Source organism: Macrosteles quadrilineatus, unplaced genomic scaffold (genome assembly GCF_028750875.1).
Source record: "Macrosteles quadrilineatus isolate MER2022 unplaced genomic scaffold, UCM_ALF_1.0 Scaffold_5__1_contigs__length_97177068, whole genome shotgun sequence".
In the NCBI taxonomy this organism is placed as follows: domain Eukaryota; kingdom Metazoa; phylum Arthropoda; class Insecta; order Hemiptera; family Cicadellidae; genus Macrosteles; species Macrosteles quadrilineatus.
Genome location: NW_026542598.1, coordinates 66324652 through 66343644, shown reverse-complemented (window position 1 = coordinate 66343644; position 18993 = coordinate 66324652). Strand labels below are relative to the sequence as shown.

The 18993-nt window shown below is 37.2% G+C and overlaps 1 protein-coding gene across 1 annotated transcript in view; it reads left to right on the top strand.

Annotated features, from left to right (window-relative positions):
- LOC128995663 (E3 ubiquitin-protein ligase MYCBP2-like) overlaps positions 1-18993 on the top strand; it is a 71157-nt gene continuing 52164 nt past the window's right edge. Inside the window, exons 1-15 of the mRNA XM_054420680.1 lie at positions 1-71; positions 3090-3159; positions 3689-3931; positions 4092-4245; positions 5130-5335; positions 5770-5905; positions 8698-8876; positions 9436-9585; positions 10017-10235; positions 10836-11043; positions 15159-15326; positions 15860-16012; positions 16621-16831; positions 17454-17611; positions 18464-18667. Coding sequence (XP_054276655.1) covers positions 1-71; positions 3090-3159; positions 3689-3931; positions 4092-4245; positions 5130-5335; positions 5770-5905; positions 8698-8876; positions 9436-9585; positions 10017-10235; positions 10836-11043; positions 15159-15326; positions 15860-16012; positions 16621-16831; positions 17454-17611; positions 18464-18667 — 2530 coding nt within the window. The remainder of the gene's footprint in view (positions 72-3089; positions 3160-3688; positions 3932-4091; positions 4246-5129; positions 5336-5769; positions 5906-8697; positions 8877-9435; positions 9586-10016; positions 10236-10835; positions 11044-15158; positions 15327-15859; positions 16013-16620; positions 16832-17453; positions 17612-18463; positions 18668-18993) is intronic.

Here is an 18993-nt window from a genome sequence, read left to right as displayed (position 1 = left end):
ATGTTCCCGGAGCCAGATTCTATTGGAAAGTATTTCCACGAACTTTTCAAAGTATTGCCTGATCAACAAAAGTAAGTTATTTATCTTTTTGAATCTAATAAAATATCATTTTAAGCACTTTGTTTCTTCCTAGGGTTAGGTTAAGAATTTGGCCCTCATTGGCCAATAATATAAAGCCTTATAGCATACTAAGCCTTGCATTTTCAGTAAGCTTCAACCGGGTGGTGGGGTACAGTTTCTTAACTGGGCTATGCTAATATCGGTTGAAACTATCGATTTGATTAGTAAACCTTCATGCGATTTTTTCACCATCAGCAAGTTTGGTTGGTTAGGTTAGGTTTAAATAGTTTAATTTGATAATAAATATATTTAAAAATATCGATTATTAATCAATATTTTCAATTTGATAGTTTCAATCGATATTAGCATAGCCCAGTTAAGAAACTGTACCCGGGTGGTGATTATTTTGATTTCTTTGAGTAGTTAACTTAATTGAATGTATGCCTAATTTCATCTTTAAGTTAGCTAGCCTAGACCCAGCAGAGTTTTTCACTTGTTTTGTCAAGTTTGTACAATACCCTATCATTATTTAGGCTTTTTTATTTATTTCATTTATTTCCAACAGAAAACCCATTACATTGATTCATATACAATAATAAATAAATAAACTTGCATACCTGCTTGGACTTACGGTAACTTATAAGTTAAACAGTTAATTTAACTGTGAATAACTTATTGTTAGTCTAGGTCATGGCATATAAACATAATTTAAAACTAGCTGACTTAAACTCTTTACTCTTTGTTTTTTTTTTATAAAAGGACCTATCAGTTATAAGCTTCCACCCATTCAGTTCAGGCCTGTCTTTCACATTAGTTGGCCCTCATAACTTCTGAACAGACTGATAAACAACTGATTTGAAATTTTAAACTTTAAAAGGTTTATGCTAAAGTATATGGTTTAAGGTACCTATATGCTACAACCAAGAAGCATCAAGAATCAATACCGATAACTTAAGCTATTTTATTAGTCCATGTTGAGTCCAGAAGTTCTAGACGTTCGTCAACTTGCCTAGGATCAATTTCATGATTGTTCAGCTTGTTTGTTAATTTAGTCAATTGTGCCTTGATTGACGTTCTTATCCTTTTGTAACTGTTTAAATGTGATGTAATGTCAGTTGACTCCATTTTGGTTTTCCTCGTCGCCAGTTATCAAGTTCCATCGTAATTTCATTTCCCTCAATGTCCACCTTCAAATTAAACTTATCTGAGTTTTTTGAAGTTATTAAGTTCATTTCATAAGACTCATCTTCTTCAAGTAAGACATCAGCTTGACATGTGTTTCTCAAGTTCTTAAATTTTGCCATGGAATTCTCGCTCAGACACACTCGAGCGATGTGGCCCATCTTTCCACATTTTCTACACCAGTGTTCAGTAAGTTTACATTTGTTAGCTTTATGTTTTTCGTCACCGCATCTGTAACACTTTCCCTTAAGTGATTGGAATGTAAATGAACTGTTGTTGTGTCCTGTAGGTTTAGTTCTCATTTCACTGTTTGTATTGAATTGTTTAGTAGGCTTTGAGATCACTTGATTAATTTTGGCTTTATATTGTGAAGATGTAATCATTGTATTTTCAGTTTTAGATAGTTCCATTATCTTAGCAGTATTTATGACTTCCTGGAAGGTCTTGTCTGATTCTACTTGTAGTAGCCTAGTTTCGTTCTTATCTCAGCGTCTCGCAATCCCCTGATGAACTGTAAACGTAGCATAGTTTCAGCTGTAGATTTTCCACAAGAACATTTGAATTCACAAGGAGTAACAAGTTTCTTTAGTTCAACTGTAAAATCTGTAACGGATTCACCTTTCATTTGCTCTCGTACTATGAAATTATGTTGCCGTGCCCAAACGCTTGGTTGAGGATCCAAGTATTGCTTCAATAAAGCTATAAGATCATCATAATCTTTCTGAAGTGGCGTTTCAGGTGCACAAATGTTGTAGAGCTTTTGATGTAACGTAGGAGGTAGGGCATTAAGTAGATGCACGTACAAAAATCACGACTTTATTGGTAAACTATACTTGATCAACAGGAAGGTCGATCCTATCTTTGGACGTGATTGGATAAGGGAAGTTAAACTAGATTGGGCTGACCTTAGGAGTATTACAAGTTCTCATGTGCATGCAGATATCGATAGACTGATTGAGAATTACAAGGACGTATTTGATCAAAATATTGGTGTTATTCCTGAGGTAGAAGGTCATATACAACTACTTGAAGATGCCAGACCGGTTTACATGAAACCTCGTTTAGTGCCATATGCTTTAAGACCTCAAGTTGAAGAAGAACTAATAATAAACGACACAGAACTGGATGAAGAAGTAAATTACAAGATGGACATTGAAGAAGTATTCATTAAGTTGAAGATTATGTTGAGGCAGTTGAAACCTATTTCACTTTCAAATACAACTCAAGAATCCTGTAAGACACATAGCTGCATGCAGACACGTCAATATAAGTAGATTATCTTACATGCTGTAAAATCACAAGTTGAGATAAATTTACAGGGTTACATATACAAAATTTCAAGCATCAACAAAAAACAAAGCAGATGCATCCAAGCAAGTTGGCAAACCTAGACCCATCAACTAGGCCTACCTAAAGATCAATTAAAACTCTCCAGGATATTTATGAACTTTAGATATAGAGGTACTTTTGAAATTTTTACATACCGTTTTTTTTTGTTTATTTGGCTAAATTAGGCAACTCTAAAGTATTTTTTCCACCTCTTATATAGTCATGTGAGGATGGGAGGTCGGGTTTAATCTGAATTTGGGGCTGTATTAAGTTAAGTGTTTTGAAGTTAAAATAGGTTAGATTAGGAAGGTAAAGTAAAAAATGAATCAAATTGTCTGTTTATTTTAGCCTTCCTCCAGACTAACTTAATTTTGTACAATATTACGGTATATTACTAGTAGGAAAATGCTGCAAACAACTGTTTCAAAAATGCTTGCATCATTTGCTAGGTCCCACTATTTTACAAGTTAGGATATTTTTTGTTTTAATAAATTTAAACCTTTATACTTCTATTTTAGGAGAAAGTCGGAATGGAAGAAATCAAAAAAAGGAAAAAGCCCCAGGGGAAAAGACAAAAAGAAGACCAAGGTATGCTATCGACTAAACCTTAAATGATGAGGCCTACCGGCATGCGGCATGTATTTTTACGTATTATACTTCCAAAAAATTATTGTATCTTAAATACATAAGTAAGTTTAACCCTTAAAATACGCAAACTCTAATTCGAGCATAGTTCGAGGGTAATATGATACCAAAGTGGTTCATTTACCTAAAAAATACATTTTCTATACAGAATATAACAAAAACATCCAGGAACTCAAGTTTTTATATACCAGTACCAATAAGTTTGATGATGATACTATTCAAAAATATTTTGCCTAAAGTCCTCTAGTTCCTTATGAACATTGATCAAAATTGTATGAATTTAATAACCAGGGGATTAATAAAATTAGTTGATAGTCTAAATGTAAGAAGACAGTAGGCCAGCTTGTATAATCTCAAAATGAAATTCTTTGTTTGTAGTTCAATCTTAAAGAAACAACAACCAATATTGCTAGCATAAGACAAATAAACGTACATAGTTACTACTATAAACGTACATATTTACTGTCATAAGGTCGAGGCACTCGGAGATGTGTCAAGCCCCCCGGAGGTGGAGTTGCCAGGAAATGCATCAAACTTTGCTGTGTTTGCGACCGTTAGAATGGTCGTATTGGAGAATTGGATGAAGGAGGCATGTGAAATCTACCTCCAGTCTAGTGGTAGTTCGCCAACCACATGTGTGGCAACCGAGTCTGATACAGATGAGGAAGAGCAAGATGGAGAAAAGGACCAGAGTACTCCGCCTCGCATTCCGAAGGTATGTAACGAGATGTAACTTATATATTTGTGCATTCACTGGCTCCCTAGCCAAATTCAATGCAATATTATTTCTGTTTTGATGGTAAAAACTAAAAAGTTAAGACACATTATTTCATATTTGTAAGCATTACTCTTACTCATTGACCTGCATTTGACAGATTGTCGGTGTCGGACTGCGCAGTGTGTTTGAGCTAATCAGAGAGAGTCGCTTCACATATCCGGAGCTGTGCACCAAGGCTCTCAGTGCGCTGCTGGACGTGGTTCAAGGTCAACAGCCCGAAGGACTGAAAGCCGAGCCTGCTGAAGTCATTGGTAAGGAAATAATATACTGGAAGCAAACATTCCTCTCTTTTAATCCTTAGAAATTGGTTGGCCAGTCTTACTAGTGTAGATAATCTGTGAAAGATTGGTTTCCTGTGTATTTTGAGTTGCTACTGCATTTTCATGACCTTCATTGATCTGTCGTCCAACCAAATTTAGCACTTTCACTTTCTGATTCCATAGATGGCTACTCAATGAAGTCACTGATTTTAAAATGGGTCACAGAAGTCTCTGATTGTATTTCCAAAAGTATTTCGAACGTCATGTGTATTTATCAACATATAAAATAAAAAGTGAGAAGAAGTTAATCCACCAACTTTAGAAGCATTTAACAAATAGGATAGTTGTAAAGTTTATAATATTTAAACACTATGTTTGATTACAAATAGAATTAATTCTGTACCCAGATAGCATTTGTCATTTGGCTACTAATTAATGCAATGCTTTCTAACTAGGGGTTGTTTTTAGATAGTAAGGAGGTAAAGGTCTAGGCTGTTCCCTTACAGAAAATGTAAAAAAAATATTTCTTTAGAAAGAAAAGAAAAAAAATAATTAGACTGTCACTCCTATAGTTTGCTTAGCAATCTACTAGTAATTTGCGATCTTCCAGGAATCTTCCTTTTTATTAGACTATAGAAAAATAATGCACATTACATAAAATCGAGAAGAACCGCACATGGTATAGAGGATTCTTTACATTTAAAGGTCCCTGGAAGTCTGGTTTATTTTATGGGAACTGGTAGAGAAACTCCCTGCATATAGTGTGAGATTAGGGAGACTTCTGTCCGAACATAAATTTGTCCATGATGCGGTACATCCATTCTTCATTAAAAAATCATCCCTATGATAAATCTTAGTTCTGTGTAATGTTCCAGAGCCGTTGTTCAAACTATTACTCGAGCTTGCCACCGGAGTTGGCAGTGAGGCGGCCGGGTCTCGCAATGACGGAGCCAGTCTGACAGCCGTAGCATGTGCTTGTCTGTTGAGTCTGGTGGTGGTACGAGGAGACACAGGGAAACTGCTGACTGCCACCTCAGCTCTGCTCATGGCCCCTCGTACACTGGCGGGACAGAACATCACGGTGAGTGTCACAGTGTATCGTAGATTTTGGGTTCTCTAAATGCTTTGGTAGCTTAGTTGGTAGCGTGACAACTACGAATCCAACAATCAGTCAATGATTCATTTCGTGCACTGTTAGATTATTGATTGTATCGGATAACCAAGTGTCGGATTATTGAGTAGTAACTGTACATTCGTACATTTCCTATCCTGTTCTTGTTATTTCCTGGTCTGGGTGTTAACTAGACTCCAGTCTCTCTACAGTTCCATCTTCCTTCCACTTGTCTTCTTCTTCCTCCTGTTCTCTCTACTATAATCCTTCAAATCTATTCATCTTGAGACTTCCTTGGCAAAACTTACTGTATGGTTATCTACATATTACACATTATGTAATACTATAAAATTATTGCACTTACTATTAACAATGGTATAATGGTGTACATTATCTCATTACAGTTGCCTAATGCTGTGGCAGCTCTACAGAGAAGTGTTCACGGTGTTTTGTTGGGGAAAGTTATCAGACCAGATTGGATCACTCATGGAGTACCGAAAACTGCCAAACTGACATCCTTCAAGCTTAAACTGCCTGGAGGTAAGCAATCAATTTATATGTCCGTTTGGGTTGAAATTTTAAAGTTTGCGTGTTAGCTTGGTAGCCGAGTGGTTACTGAGCATGTGTGATACGTCTTTCCTGACCATTGGTGTTTGAAAGGTGATCCTAAGACTTAAGATACAGGACATTAAAACAGAGAGCACCTAATCCTATACTCTAATACGAGCAAAGTTTGCTTGTATGTATGTATGTATGTATGTATGTATGTATGCTTGCACCAAGATCTCGAAAACGGCTCCGACGATTTTCTTCAAATGTTGTATATAGTTTATTTCTGGCCTAAAAACGAGTTTACTGCAATTAGAACTGCCAACAAAAATCTAATTACGTAAAAAAATGAAACTGAAAATCACATTTTTTTAACATTAGTCTTATGGGTTGCTAGGTAACCATGTTGGCTGAATTAAATAACAAGGAAAAAGTAAACAAAAGACTTGTAATTATTTGTCTATCCACAGTATACTAGCAAAACAAAATACAGTAAAAAAGGAAAAACATCAGTTGTTACTATTGAGCAAAGATTATACTGAAGATTACTCGATTCTATAGTCAAGGGTAGCAGTGTGGAGTATGGGATCTGTTTATGACGATTAGATTACGGTATCTGCAATCCTTAAATGCTATGGGAATGGAAGGAAACAGGTCCCCGATGTAGGAAGTGATGAAGGAAGTAGTAAAGGCGAGCAGTCCGGAGTGTGGGAACTGTTTATGACGATTAGATTAAGGTATCTACAATCCTAAAATGCTATGGGAAGGGAGGGAAACAGGTCCGTGACGTGGGAAGTGATGAAGGAAGTAATAAAGGCGAGCAGTCTGGAGTGTGGGAACTGTTTATGATGATTAGATTAAGGTATCTGCAATCCTAAAATGCTATGGAAAGGGAGGAAAACAGGTCCATGACGTAGGAAAAGGGGAAGGAAGTTGTAAGGCTAGCAGTGCAGAGTGTGGGAACCGTCTGTGACATTTATGTATCTGCAATTCTAAAATAGTATAAGGAAGGAGGGCAAACAGGTCTACGACATAGGAAGTGGTGAAGGAAGTAGTAAAGGTGAGCAGTCCGGAGTGTGGGAATTGTTAATAACGATTAGATCAAGTTATCTACAATCCTAAAATGCTATGGGAAGGGAGGGAATCAGGTCCGCGACATAGGAAGTGGTGAAGGAAGTAGTAAAGGCGAGCAGTCTGGAGTGTGGAAACTGTTTATGACGATTAGATTAAGGAATCTGCAATCCTAAAATCCTATGGGAAGGGATGGAAAGAGGTCCGCGACGTAGGAAGTGGTGAAGGAAGTAGTAAAGTTGAGCAGTCCGGAGTGTGGGAACTGTTAATAACGATTAGATCAAATTATCTACAATCCTAAAATGCTATGGGAAGGGAGGGAATCAGGTCCGCGACGTAGGAAGTGGTGAAGGAAGTAGTAAAGGCGAAGAGTCTGGAGTGTGGAAACTGTTTATGACGGTTAGATTAAGGAATCTACAATCCTAAAATCCTATGGGAAGGGATGGAAAGAGGTCTGCGACATAGGAAGTGGTGAAGGAAGTAGTAAAGGTGAGCAGTCCGGAGTGTGGGAAATGTTTATGACGATTAGCTTAAGGTAGGCCTATCTACAATCCTAAAATGCTATGGGAATGGAGGGAAACAGGTCTGCGACGTAGGAAGAGGTGAAGGAAGTAGTAAAGGCAAGCAGCCCGGAGTGTTGGAACTGTTAATGACCATTAGATTAGGGTATCTGCAATCCTAAAATGCCGTTGGAAGGGAGAGAAACAGGTCCGCGACGTAGAAAGTGGTAAAGGAAGTAGTAAAGGTGAGCAGTCTGGAGCCTGGGGACTGTTTATGGGAATTAAATTAAGGTATCTACAATCCTAAAATGCTACGAGAAGGGAGGAAAACAGGTCCATGACGTAGGAAATGGCGAAGGAAGTAGTAATGCTAGCAGTGCAGAGTGTGGGAACTGTCTGTGGCATTTATGTATCTGCAATTCAAAAATGGTATAGGGAAGGAGGGCAAACAGGTCCACGACGTTGGGAGTGGATTAATGTATCTGCAATAATTTCAGAGTAAACTAATAATTTTCCCCGAGCAAAGCTCGGTCCCCAGGTACTTATTGTAAACGAAGTACAGGGCTACTGAAAAATATGTACCCAACTTCATGACTTTGTATCCCTCAAAAAGTATAAATCAGGCTGACATAAAATGTACACCATTAAAAAGAAGACATTTCAAAGTTAGTTTGGCCATTGTTCTGTAAACGATCGAAAAAAAATTATTGCAACAATGGGCAGCCATTTTGTTTTTACCATCAGTTGTTAGTAAAATGTTTAAAATGCAACATCAGATTTCTTTGTGACAGAGTTAGCAAAAACTGAGTCTCCGGTTACAGTGCAGGGGATTTTTGCATAGAATTTGGTATTCAACCACCGACTAGAAAAGGCATCTCGTTGGTTTTGGCGATTTCAATAATTTGATGACACAAGCAAGAGGTGACACAGCAAGAGATGCTGTCTCGTGGTGCGAGTTCGGCTATCACTTAGATGTTTGCGTTGCAGCACAGGGTGGACATATTGAGCATTTGTAATCAGAGTAAATAAAACTTTGAATTTTTCTCTTTTCAACGGTATAACACTTATTTGTTTCGGATCCATACTTTTCGAGATACAAAGTCCTGAAACTGGGTTCATATTTTTGAGTAGCCCTGTATTGTCAGGATGATTCCCTTAAAATTTCTAGAAAATACCACTGTAGAAGAAACTTATTAACAAAATAACTTACAGATGGCGGAGGCGTATCAGCAGGTCGAGCCCTGGCTAGTGATGGACACTACCTCTACCTTCATTGTCCCCGAGGATTGTTTAAGATCGGCTCAGGATATTCAGGGACTATCCGTGGACATGTTTATCTCTACAAACCCGACTTCTACTGTGACAAGCGTGGCTGGTTAGGATTCGCTCAGGTCTGAGTTTGGTTTTGTTATCAATTGTACTGTTTTCCCTTGATTATGTGTGATTATAGTAAAGAGTCAGCAGTCAGTTATACGATACGTAATGACTTTGTGTAGTTAGAGGTGTACGAGCGTTTCAACTTTTAAACAGAGCTGTACCTAGCCTAAAAGCATGAGTGATCGAGCACCAGTTAGAAAATTTAGCTGAGCTTTTATTCTTGCAATTGCAGAAAGCATCTGCAAAAATTGTAGAATCGAAAATTAATGATGTTGAAGCAGTCATTAAGTAAGTTAGGTATTTAAAAACATATCAAGCAAGGGGATCAATTTGTAAAAACCTTTCCAAAAAATGTCCGCGTTTTTGCTTAGGCTTACTCATAAATAACACTAGCCTATTTTTTTTGTACCAGAACTCTAAACATTCTAGGAGTTGTGGCATTATCACTTAGGTAGAATCCATCAGTGATTTTGTGAGATTTGAACCTTGGACCTCAGGGACCGTGTTCTACCACTAGACCAGTACACTACCCACATTAGTCTAGTGATGATCATGACAGTTGTCTTGTCACAGGGTTCGCTCTACTATCGCAGTCTGGACAAAGCCGAGCTGGTGGTGATTGACACAAACAATCTCAGCGTTCAGCAGATCATCCGGGTAGAGGTAGAGGGGGTTATGTTTTCTGATGGTGACCAGCTTGGAATGGTGACGGCCACGAGAGATGTAAGTTTAAAACGTTTCTGTTAACATTGATTACGTTATAACAGATATAACTTGTGTCCAGTAAAGTCCCATTTAATTAAATTTAAAAATTATTCAGGCCTTGTAATTCTTTGCTCAGCAATGTAATAAAGCAGCCACACACCCACGTTTTACCCTTGTGGGCAATCAATAATTCAATCAGGTGTGTTGCTAGACTAGTGGTTAATGTCTTGAACTTCGGTGTGAAATGGACAATACCCACCATAATCATACAAATTTCAGCGGTTTGGACTGCCTTTCAATGAAAGTGTCAAATTCTCAATTAATAAATGCCACTGGTGTAAAAACAATTTCTTAAAGGGTTGTACCAATTTAACATTGATTGAAAACGCCTACGATTGTATGTTAACGCTCTTGTCAGTATGCATGTCTTCACACTGTGTTGTGTACAGGACAGTTTTGTGGTGCGTACACTGAACCTGTCCGGTGGTCCAGTGGGAGCCGGCGCAGAACTACCACTGAAGCTGGCGCGCAAGTGCGTGGACGTGTTTGGCACTGCAGCGTTTGACGAGGACAGCAACATACACACCCTCAACACGGGCTGCGATGACGAGGTGTCCACCGTCACTGCGGGCAAGGACTTCTGTCTAATACGTACAACATCTGGCAAGGTTTGTCAAATTCATCGTTTTTAAATACAAAGATGCAACTCAAATATGAAAATCTGTTAGTTATTTCTGTGGACAAAACCTTTGGCCTAGGAATACATTAAGTGTGTCTTATATACCTCCCACAAAATTTTTAAAGTAAATTAACAGTGGTAATGTAAGGATCTAGATCTAACCCAAAAATGGATATTTTGTGGGGTAGGTTTGTTAAAAACACTTGGCTTGGAAATACACTAGAAGGAATTTTTGTCAACATTCTTATCTGAGAAAAGAATTTGGAGCAGTTGATGACACACAAAACTTCACACCAAATTTACTTATTAGATTGTAAGAGGCCGACACCTCCAGGTAGCATATTTTACAGCGAAGGTGACGGGATAGTTTGTGTTGAATAGGTGAGCTGATGGATTTGTTACTGAATAAGATTAGTTCCTTACCCATTTAAATGCCCAATAATCAAGGACAACTGAGTCCACTTTCAAACCATCAATAAGCTTCTGACTTTACACAGGAAATAATTGGCAAACTTCTGAAATGTAAAAAGGAAGCACAATATACACTGAGCTATACAGAGGCCTAACCTCAATAATGTCCTATTTTCAGGTGCTGTACACTGGCAAAGCGTCTGCGCTGGGTCTCAAGCAGGGTGCTGCCGGGGGAGGGGGGAAGTGGCAGGAGCTGGTTGTGGCGAAGGCTCCTAGGATATCTCATGTGGCTGCAGGCCATGACGGACTACATGCTATACTGCTGGCCGAGGACGGCAGCGTCTACTTCACTGGCACTGCACGCAGAGGGGAGGACAGCGATTCTAGTGAGTTAAAAAACCTTTGGTTGAATTTTAAATTAAGATTTAAAAAGGTAATAGGTCCTTTTAGATTTCATGAATACCACTACATGATTTGATTTGTATGTGATACACAATCCCAGTTGGAGATAATAGGTTAGTCATAAGATTTTCTATGACCTTTTTTGTGCTATCTCCCCATTTTATACCTTACAAGTCTGAAGGTATTTTATTTCTGTGTTTTAAAAATGATGTATATAAGTAGGCCTATTTTCTTCCATAGAATATTATTCAGTGTATATTGTGTTTATATAACTAAGTATTCTTTTGATTTATTTTGCCTTTAGTCTGTCTTCAATAAATAACAGTTTTGACATTTAAATATTTCTGCCATTAGTCTGGTGTAGAGTTGTAAACTCCCAACACCTGTTTTGGAGTTTTAGAATAATAACATGTGCTTTTGTATTATTTTTGGTTTTATGTTCTGTGTTCAGATTGAAGAAATATAAAAGGTTGTACTAACTCTTAACCCTCCCGGTGTCAACCATCGATGCATCGATGGTAAGGACACGCTCTGGGGTGTCAAGCATCGATGTATCGATGGTAGTGCAAACTGTTACAGTTCGTGTAATAACTCACTCAATTTCGCTCCAAATCGGACTGAATTCACATGACTTTTAATCAGCGCTAAACAGGCTTTATTATGATGTCTGTCTCTAAGCTCCTTTCTCTTTTGCCTGTCTCCAGATGTTATGAAAAAAATATAAATGTTTACGTTTCGTTGCCGTTGACGGACGACGGTGTCACTAGTTGTTGTTGTTTACAAGTGGTTTGATATCGTTTACTAGTGGTTTGTTATTTTGATTTTATTATGTTTTATCTATGATTTTATGTTGTGAAAATGGATAGTAGCGATATTAGAGTTGCTTTAGATGAAGATTTTAGTGATGCAGACTCTGTTGTTAGCGACATTGAAGTGCCTGAAGATGTTTCATTACTTGATTTTTCGTCTGGAAGTGATGAAATCTATTCGCCTCATTTGAGTGAATTGGAGACATCTGATCGGGAAGAAGTAAATGTGGATGATCCTGATCCTGTTCCAATAGGTTATCAGAATGAAGAGAATTACGTTGAAAATGAAGTTAGGCCTAATGCCAATGTTCCTGAGAATGACCAAAATGTTGTTTTGCAAAGACAGCCATGGGTTAGGGTGTACCCACCTGAGCCTCCCAAAAATATTGCTACTGAGTTTGCTGTTAGGGACCCAGGGCCTAGGAACCTTCCTCCAAGAAATAGTCGTCCAATTAGCTACATAAACCTTTTTTTGACTCAGGCTTTCTGGCTTCTCATTACTAGGGAAACAAATGCCTATGCTAATCGTAGAATAGATGAGAAGAGAGACACTCTGACACCAAATTCGCGGTGGAAAAAATGGGTACCTGTGACTGTACAAGAAATGAAGAAATTCTTTGCTATTTTGCTGAACATGGGTGTGATAGTGAAGAAGAACCTGAAAACCTACTGGGATACTAGGGGCTCTCAACACATCCCATTCTTTCAAAACACAATGTCCCTCAATCGGTTTTTATTGATAACCACGTTTTTTCACATTACATCCAATCGATCACTGGAAAGGGGTGCAGTAGGCTACGATCCATGGGTGAAGGTAAGGTATATGTATGACCATATAAATACTATTTTCAAAACCTACTTCATCCCATCTCAAAATGTTTGCATCGACGAATCCCTTATCGGAATGAAGAACCGCTGTGCTTTTATACAGTATCTTCCAAATAAAAAGCACAAACAATATGGAATTAAAAAATTTCAGACATGTGACAGCAATACAAATTATGTTTTGCATGTTGAATTGTACAGCGGGACTGATTATTTACCAGCCAATGATCCTGAAGAGTTGTTCACTGAGAGAGTTGTAATGAATTTGATGTCGAAAAGTAGATTGTTAGATAAAGGGTACCACTTGTACACGGACAATTTTTATACAAAAATCCCCTTAGCTGAGCGACTCTTAGAACGTCAAACATATTTAACTGGAACAATTAATAAAAGGTCCAAACACCTGTCTACAACCGCCAAAAATACAGTACTAGGTGCCCGGGAAAGTATTTATTTCAGACAAGGTGATCTGTTACTTGTACAGTACAGACAAAAAGCAAACCGGAAGCCCGTTTTTGTAATCACAACTGCCCACAATGCTGAGGATGGAATTGTTCGAAGCAAAAAGGGACTTGTTGGCCAAAAGCCTCTTTTGATACACGATTACAATCAATCAATGGGTGGAATCGACGTCAACGACAAGTCGGTCTACCATATGACGTGTAACCGTTCTACCACAAAGTATTGGAAGAAGATTTTTTTCAACTTTATAGACATTTGTATGGTAAATGCATATACTCTCTACAAATCAAACACGGACAATCCACTGGAGAGAAGAGATTTCCACATAGAAATCATTGAAGCTCTTGTAGCAGCAGGCGTCCCTCAGGAACCACTACTTGTCCCTGGACCTGCCGGAGATGTTGGAGATCGACACCGCCTTGACAAGCTGCCGAGGAAATGTGAAAGGAAGTGTATGGTATGCAGCAATGGAAGAACAAGATTCTGGTGCCCTGGATGCAACATAGGAGTGCACCGTGAATGCTACCATAACCTACAGCACTTCTGGAGGCCAACTCGTGGTGCTAAGCGTAGACTGCATAGAGAAAGTTCCGACTCCGAATAACATTTGTGATCATAATTTCTTTCTGTCTTCTAGGGGACTAATGTTTTTACTGTGCCTAAAAATTGTTTTCTTTGTTAGCCTACATTGTTCCAAAGATTATTTAGGTAGTTAATTTTTGTTTTACAAAAAGTGAGTGTTTTTTTATAACTTTGTTTCATTGTTTTGGTTGAGTGAACACTTGAAGTAAAAACATTTCCGCCTCCCCTTCAGTTTCATGGTCGATAGTAATAGAAATATTTTTCAGATAAGTATATTTTATTTTTATGCATGCATTGATGTAAAACAATAAATAATGAGTATTTTGTGGTATGCATGTGTTTTGCATGTGTGTTTTGAAGCATGTGTGCAAATTCATAGAATCTTGTAATATTGAGTGATTTCGCAACTGTTCTTGTATTATATTTTATCATATAACTAACCTAAAAATTAAGCTAAGCCTACTAAAATGCATGTTATCTTTTTTGTTATAATATTTAGAAATAAATGGCTGTCTCAGATTTTTCATATGGTTGAATTTATTTCTAAAACAAGGGGCACGAACATTTGAATTTGTTTTTATATTTTTATTTTTTTTTTCTCAAAGCATTTTTTACTCATCAAATATGCATGAAACCCAAACATCTATGCTGCATTATGATCTCAGTGTATTTAGCTTCACAAAAATATATAACATGGTATAGTTCATCTGAAAAATAAATTTTATATAATTTTTTAAACATAATGCTGCGTAACGCCCAAAAATCGCCTGACACTACAGAAAAAATGACAGACACCAGGAGGGTTAATAATTTTTTGTGATTTTTCTCTCCATCCATATTTAACAAAGCCACTATAAATCTAAATATCTAACCTCAAGACACATCAAGGTTTACAATGAGAAAAAAAAATAGTTCTAGGTAAAATCTCTTCTTATTTGGTACTACTCAAGCCTGATGCTAAAAACTTTATTCTAACTACTCTTGAGGCGATCCTCTCTAATCATTTCAATGACCTTTCAACTTTGATGTTTTAGGTTATGCCTCGGTTCTAACGTATCCTAAATCTAAATACAATTTGTAGATAATAATAACATTTAAACCTAAAAACAGTTTCGAGTTTGTTGGTGTGAAAACTCGTAAAAGGGAAAATGTGAGAAAAGTATGCGTTTAGTAAAGTAATCACAGCAGGTCAATGCAGACAAAGTCAGAAAGGAACAGTCTTTTAAAGTTCACAATTGCAAATAATAATTAATTTTAGCTTTAAGGTTAAATGAATGGACATTTCCTATCGTGTGTTAACTATACTATGTGTAAGGAAATGGGAAGTATTTCTTACCTCCTTAGTGTACATTGAGACCAGCAGTGAAATTTACATTATATGTTTTATCCGTATTTTGATTGTTAAATTTGTATCCCAACAGACAAAGGAAGACGACAACTGAAGGCAGTTAAGCCCAAGAAACTCACCAAGATGGAGTCATCGTTTGTTGTGACGGCAGCTTGTAACAACGGGACAACAGCGTTGGTCACCAAAGATGGGGAAGTTCACATGTTCGGCAAAGACACCACTCACTGTGATCCAGCTTCGGGTGATTGTTTTAATTAATTTGTAGTTACAGTTTCTTGAAGTAGTTGTTTTTAAAATTCAATCAACTAATGTAGGTTAATCTAACTCGTATGACCCGACAAATCCTCTGCAGCAATATCTATCTGGGAGCTTGGGTTAGCTTGTGGTAAAAACTTGAAAAAATATTTTTAAAAGAAATGACCAACAGTAGGTAAATAAGTATAGATATTTAAATAGTGTTGAGTTTTAAAATTATACGTAGTTACTCTGTTTTACTTAGCAGTTGATATCTTTTCATGAATTTTGCTAACTATGTCTCATTTAAGGATGTAACATAAACACAATGCCTAGGTTTTTAGGATTTTGTGAGGGTAGCGACCTTAACTGATTGGAGAGAGTCCAAACTGGTACAAGAGACTAAACTTTACACTGAATACACAACATTAGAACATTTCACTGTCGCTGACTGCATTTCCAATAAACGAAGAGAGAGAGTTTTCAATTAAAAGAGAGTTGTCCAATTTTGTTGACTTATTTTAATGGTTTATTTTACAGGTCTAGTTACTGATTTGAAGGACGTACATGTCACCCAAGTAGCTTTGGGCAAGGCTCATGCAGTCGTGCTTACCAACAAAGGACAAGTCTTCACATTCGGGATTAACAACAAGGGCCAGTGTGGCCGAGAGTTTGCCCTGCAGGTCAAAGAAGGTAATTAACCACCCGCAAGAACTTCTATCAACATATGTTTTATGTACTGAGTTATCATAAATTATTTCCAAGATTTTAAAAGAGAAGTTATTCCTTACTATTGGTTTTGCATTTGAAATGATCTCCATGTTTTAAACTACAAGATTCCACTAGAAACTAGAACTATGAAAGATTTAATATTCTGTCAAAAGGAGATTATGTCAGTTTATATGTTGCAGAAATCAAATTAAACCTTGCAGATCAAACATTGAGGTAATGAAATATTTCCATTTTTTTAATTCCTTTATTACTATGCCTGGTTAGAATTTGAACTTTTAAAACTGATGAGGAGAAAAAACATTTGTTTAAAAGACAGAAATACTTATCTGAATTAGTGTCAATTGAACAAGTTGATATAGCTTTAACATTTTTTCTAAATTACTATTTGAAGATTTGTTATTATGCTTATTCCCATTACACTTATGAATATCATAGACTTTGATTTCTTTATGTCTGTCAATCTAACAATCCAGCTAACCTGGTACTATCCTTTTTCACTGACAGATCGTTCAGATTAGCTTATTCACATAGAGCTTGTTTCATATTATCACCTACATGTCTGTCCACAGCTCAAACGGTGGTCGCCATGGAGATGGCTGTAGAGGAGGAGGGGGGAGAGGAGGAGGAAGGCGAGTGGGAGGATGCACAGGACGCAATGTGTGCGCCTGGACAACACAAGTGGAAGCATGACTTGTGCATGGTGTGCACTGTTTGTCGGGAGTGCACAGGCTATAGCATTAGCTGCCTCAGCTCCATGCGACCCGACCGCAACCCTGGACAGTGAGTGGACCATAGTAAACTTGAATATTTATTTATGAATGCACAATGGTGTCAGAAGAATAATATCTTTGTCTATGGCTAGAACTATACATCAGTATTGTTAGTTTATTTTCTCGTCTTTATGCGCTCCACTACCTAACTCTTCTAGTTCCATCTGATGGACATGGGCTTTGAATATGGATTTAACTAAACATTTCTACACAATTTTTTCCCGCTGAGGAACATATTTTGAGCTTTGTTCAATTTTCAATTTATTTATTCAATACAAACACAATGACAAAGGGCATTTTAACACAAAGCTACATAAGCCTTATAAAAGGTTTGTCTGTAGAATTTCTTGATTCAACGTAAGTGTATTTTTAATGCATCCTGTTGAGTCAGTAATTTATTAGTTTTCCCCTAGTTTACCCTATTAGTTTTTCCAGAACAGTAACAAAGCTTGAACCAGCAAAATTACCTTTTTAAAGTCAATGATATATCACACATTACTTAATGCAGACTACTTTTTTATATCATACCTTTTTTATGTATTTTGCTTATTTTGTACTTGGCATGTTAACCAGTAGTTTTTAGTGATTTCTGTAGCTACAATCCCTGTATATGTTTAATTGCTATGTCGCAGGGAGTGTGGTTGTGGGGAGGGTGACTCAGGCTGCGCAGAGTGTGGATGTTGTAGGATCTGCGCCAAGGAGAATGTCGACAACTCGGAGTTGGCCATCCTGGGGCCGAGCGGCGCAGGAGACATAGCGGGCATGATGCGGCTCGATCTCATCTTTGGAGGTGGTAATTTGAACAAATCCATCTACTGGCAAGTTAATTGTTTCGCGTTGTTCAGGAGCGGTTTGGATTTTTGACGTTTCAGATTTTTGAGGTTTGGGTTTGTGACGCTCTACTGTAGTAAAAGAAGTGTTTCAAAAATTTTTTTGTATCCATAATGTAACCTCATCTTCACATTTCAGATCCCAAAACCTTAAAAACTCTCATCTACCAATCTGAAATTAAAAATGAAGATTGTACATGATGGTAATGATTAAACAAGACTGTAAAACCCTTTAAACATGAACTTATGTCTTTCAAATAATTATAAACTCATTCAACATTATGTCTTTAGTTTCATGTTGTGTTCGACAATTCCTCAAGCATTGTTATAGTGCTCACCTTCACACCCGTTCCTAGATATTCCAATCCAGTTGATTCTAGACCCAAATGCTATTTGTCATCTAGATATCAATCAATAATGCTATCTTACCAAAGGTGAACTTTAGATAGTAACAAGATCAGAATCTGGATCATTCCCTTAAAAAAATATAAAAGACAAAAGGATTGGCATTCCTTGTGTATGTTTTTCTTTTAGAAAGTAGCATTTATACAGGTTGTTCTAAGAGCATGAATAAAACTGATGTTAGACAGCTAAACTAAAACTTTACGAACTACCTATTCAAGCTTTGCAGTTGAATTTTTTGAAGGTTCTGATTAACGATTTACATTAGTTAATGGCCTATTTTTTCTGGCTTTTGAAACCTTGAATAAAAAAGTTGTTGTGTTCAAATTGTTTAATGTAAAAAAAGGAAAAGTAATAAAAATAAAATTAAGTTTAATTTTTTACATGTACTAAAGAGTGAGTTTTCTTAGGACGACATGGAGCAAGACTACAAGATCATCTTCAACGGAGACTAGAGGAGCGTAAACAGAGACAAAGAGGAAAGTTGGGCTCAAAACATAACGGACTGAAGCTGAAAGGAGCTAACAACCGAGCGGGGCCGAGCGCTCCGATCATGCCTGCTCCTGCCAAGCCGCCCATACCATTCAGGAGCACTGCACCTCCTGCTCTTGTTGGTATGTTGAGTTTTTTGAGTTTGAGTTAGCAAGTTAATTGTTTCACCACACAAGGATGTTTTTAATTTTTAATCATGTTAATTGATTGTAGTAAAGTAGGGTTAGGCAAGTAAGGGCTAAATATTACTACTTCCTTAGGGTTAACAATTCGTTTATTTAGTTGATGAATTCCCTGTTAACTAAAAATATTTAGTATCCAAGAAATTTCAACGAGTAACAGGTATATGGACATTGGAAACTTGAATGATTGATATTTGGTGTATTGGTCATATATTCTAGAAGGGCCAAGCATTTTTAACTTTGAAAGATTTTTGTTCACTTTCAAA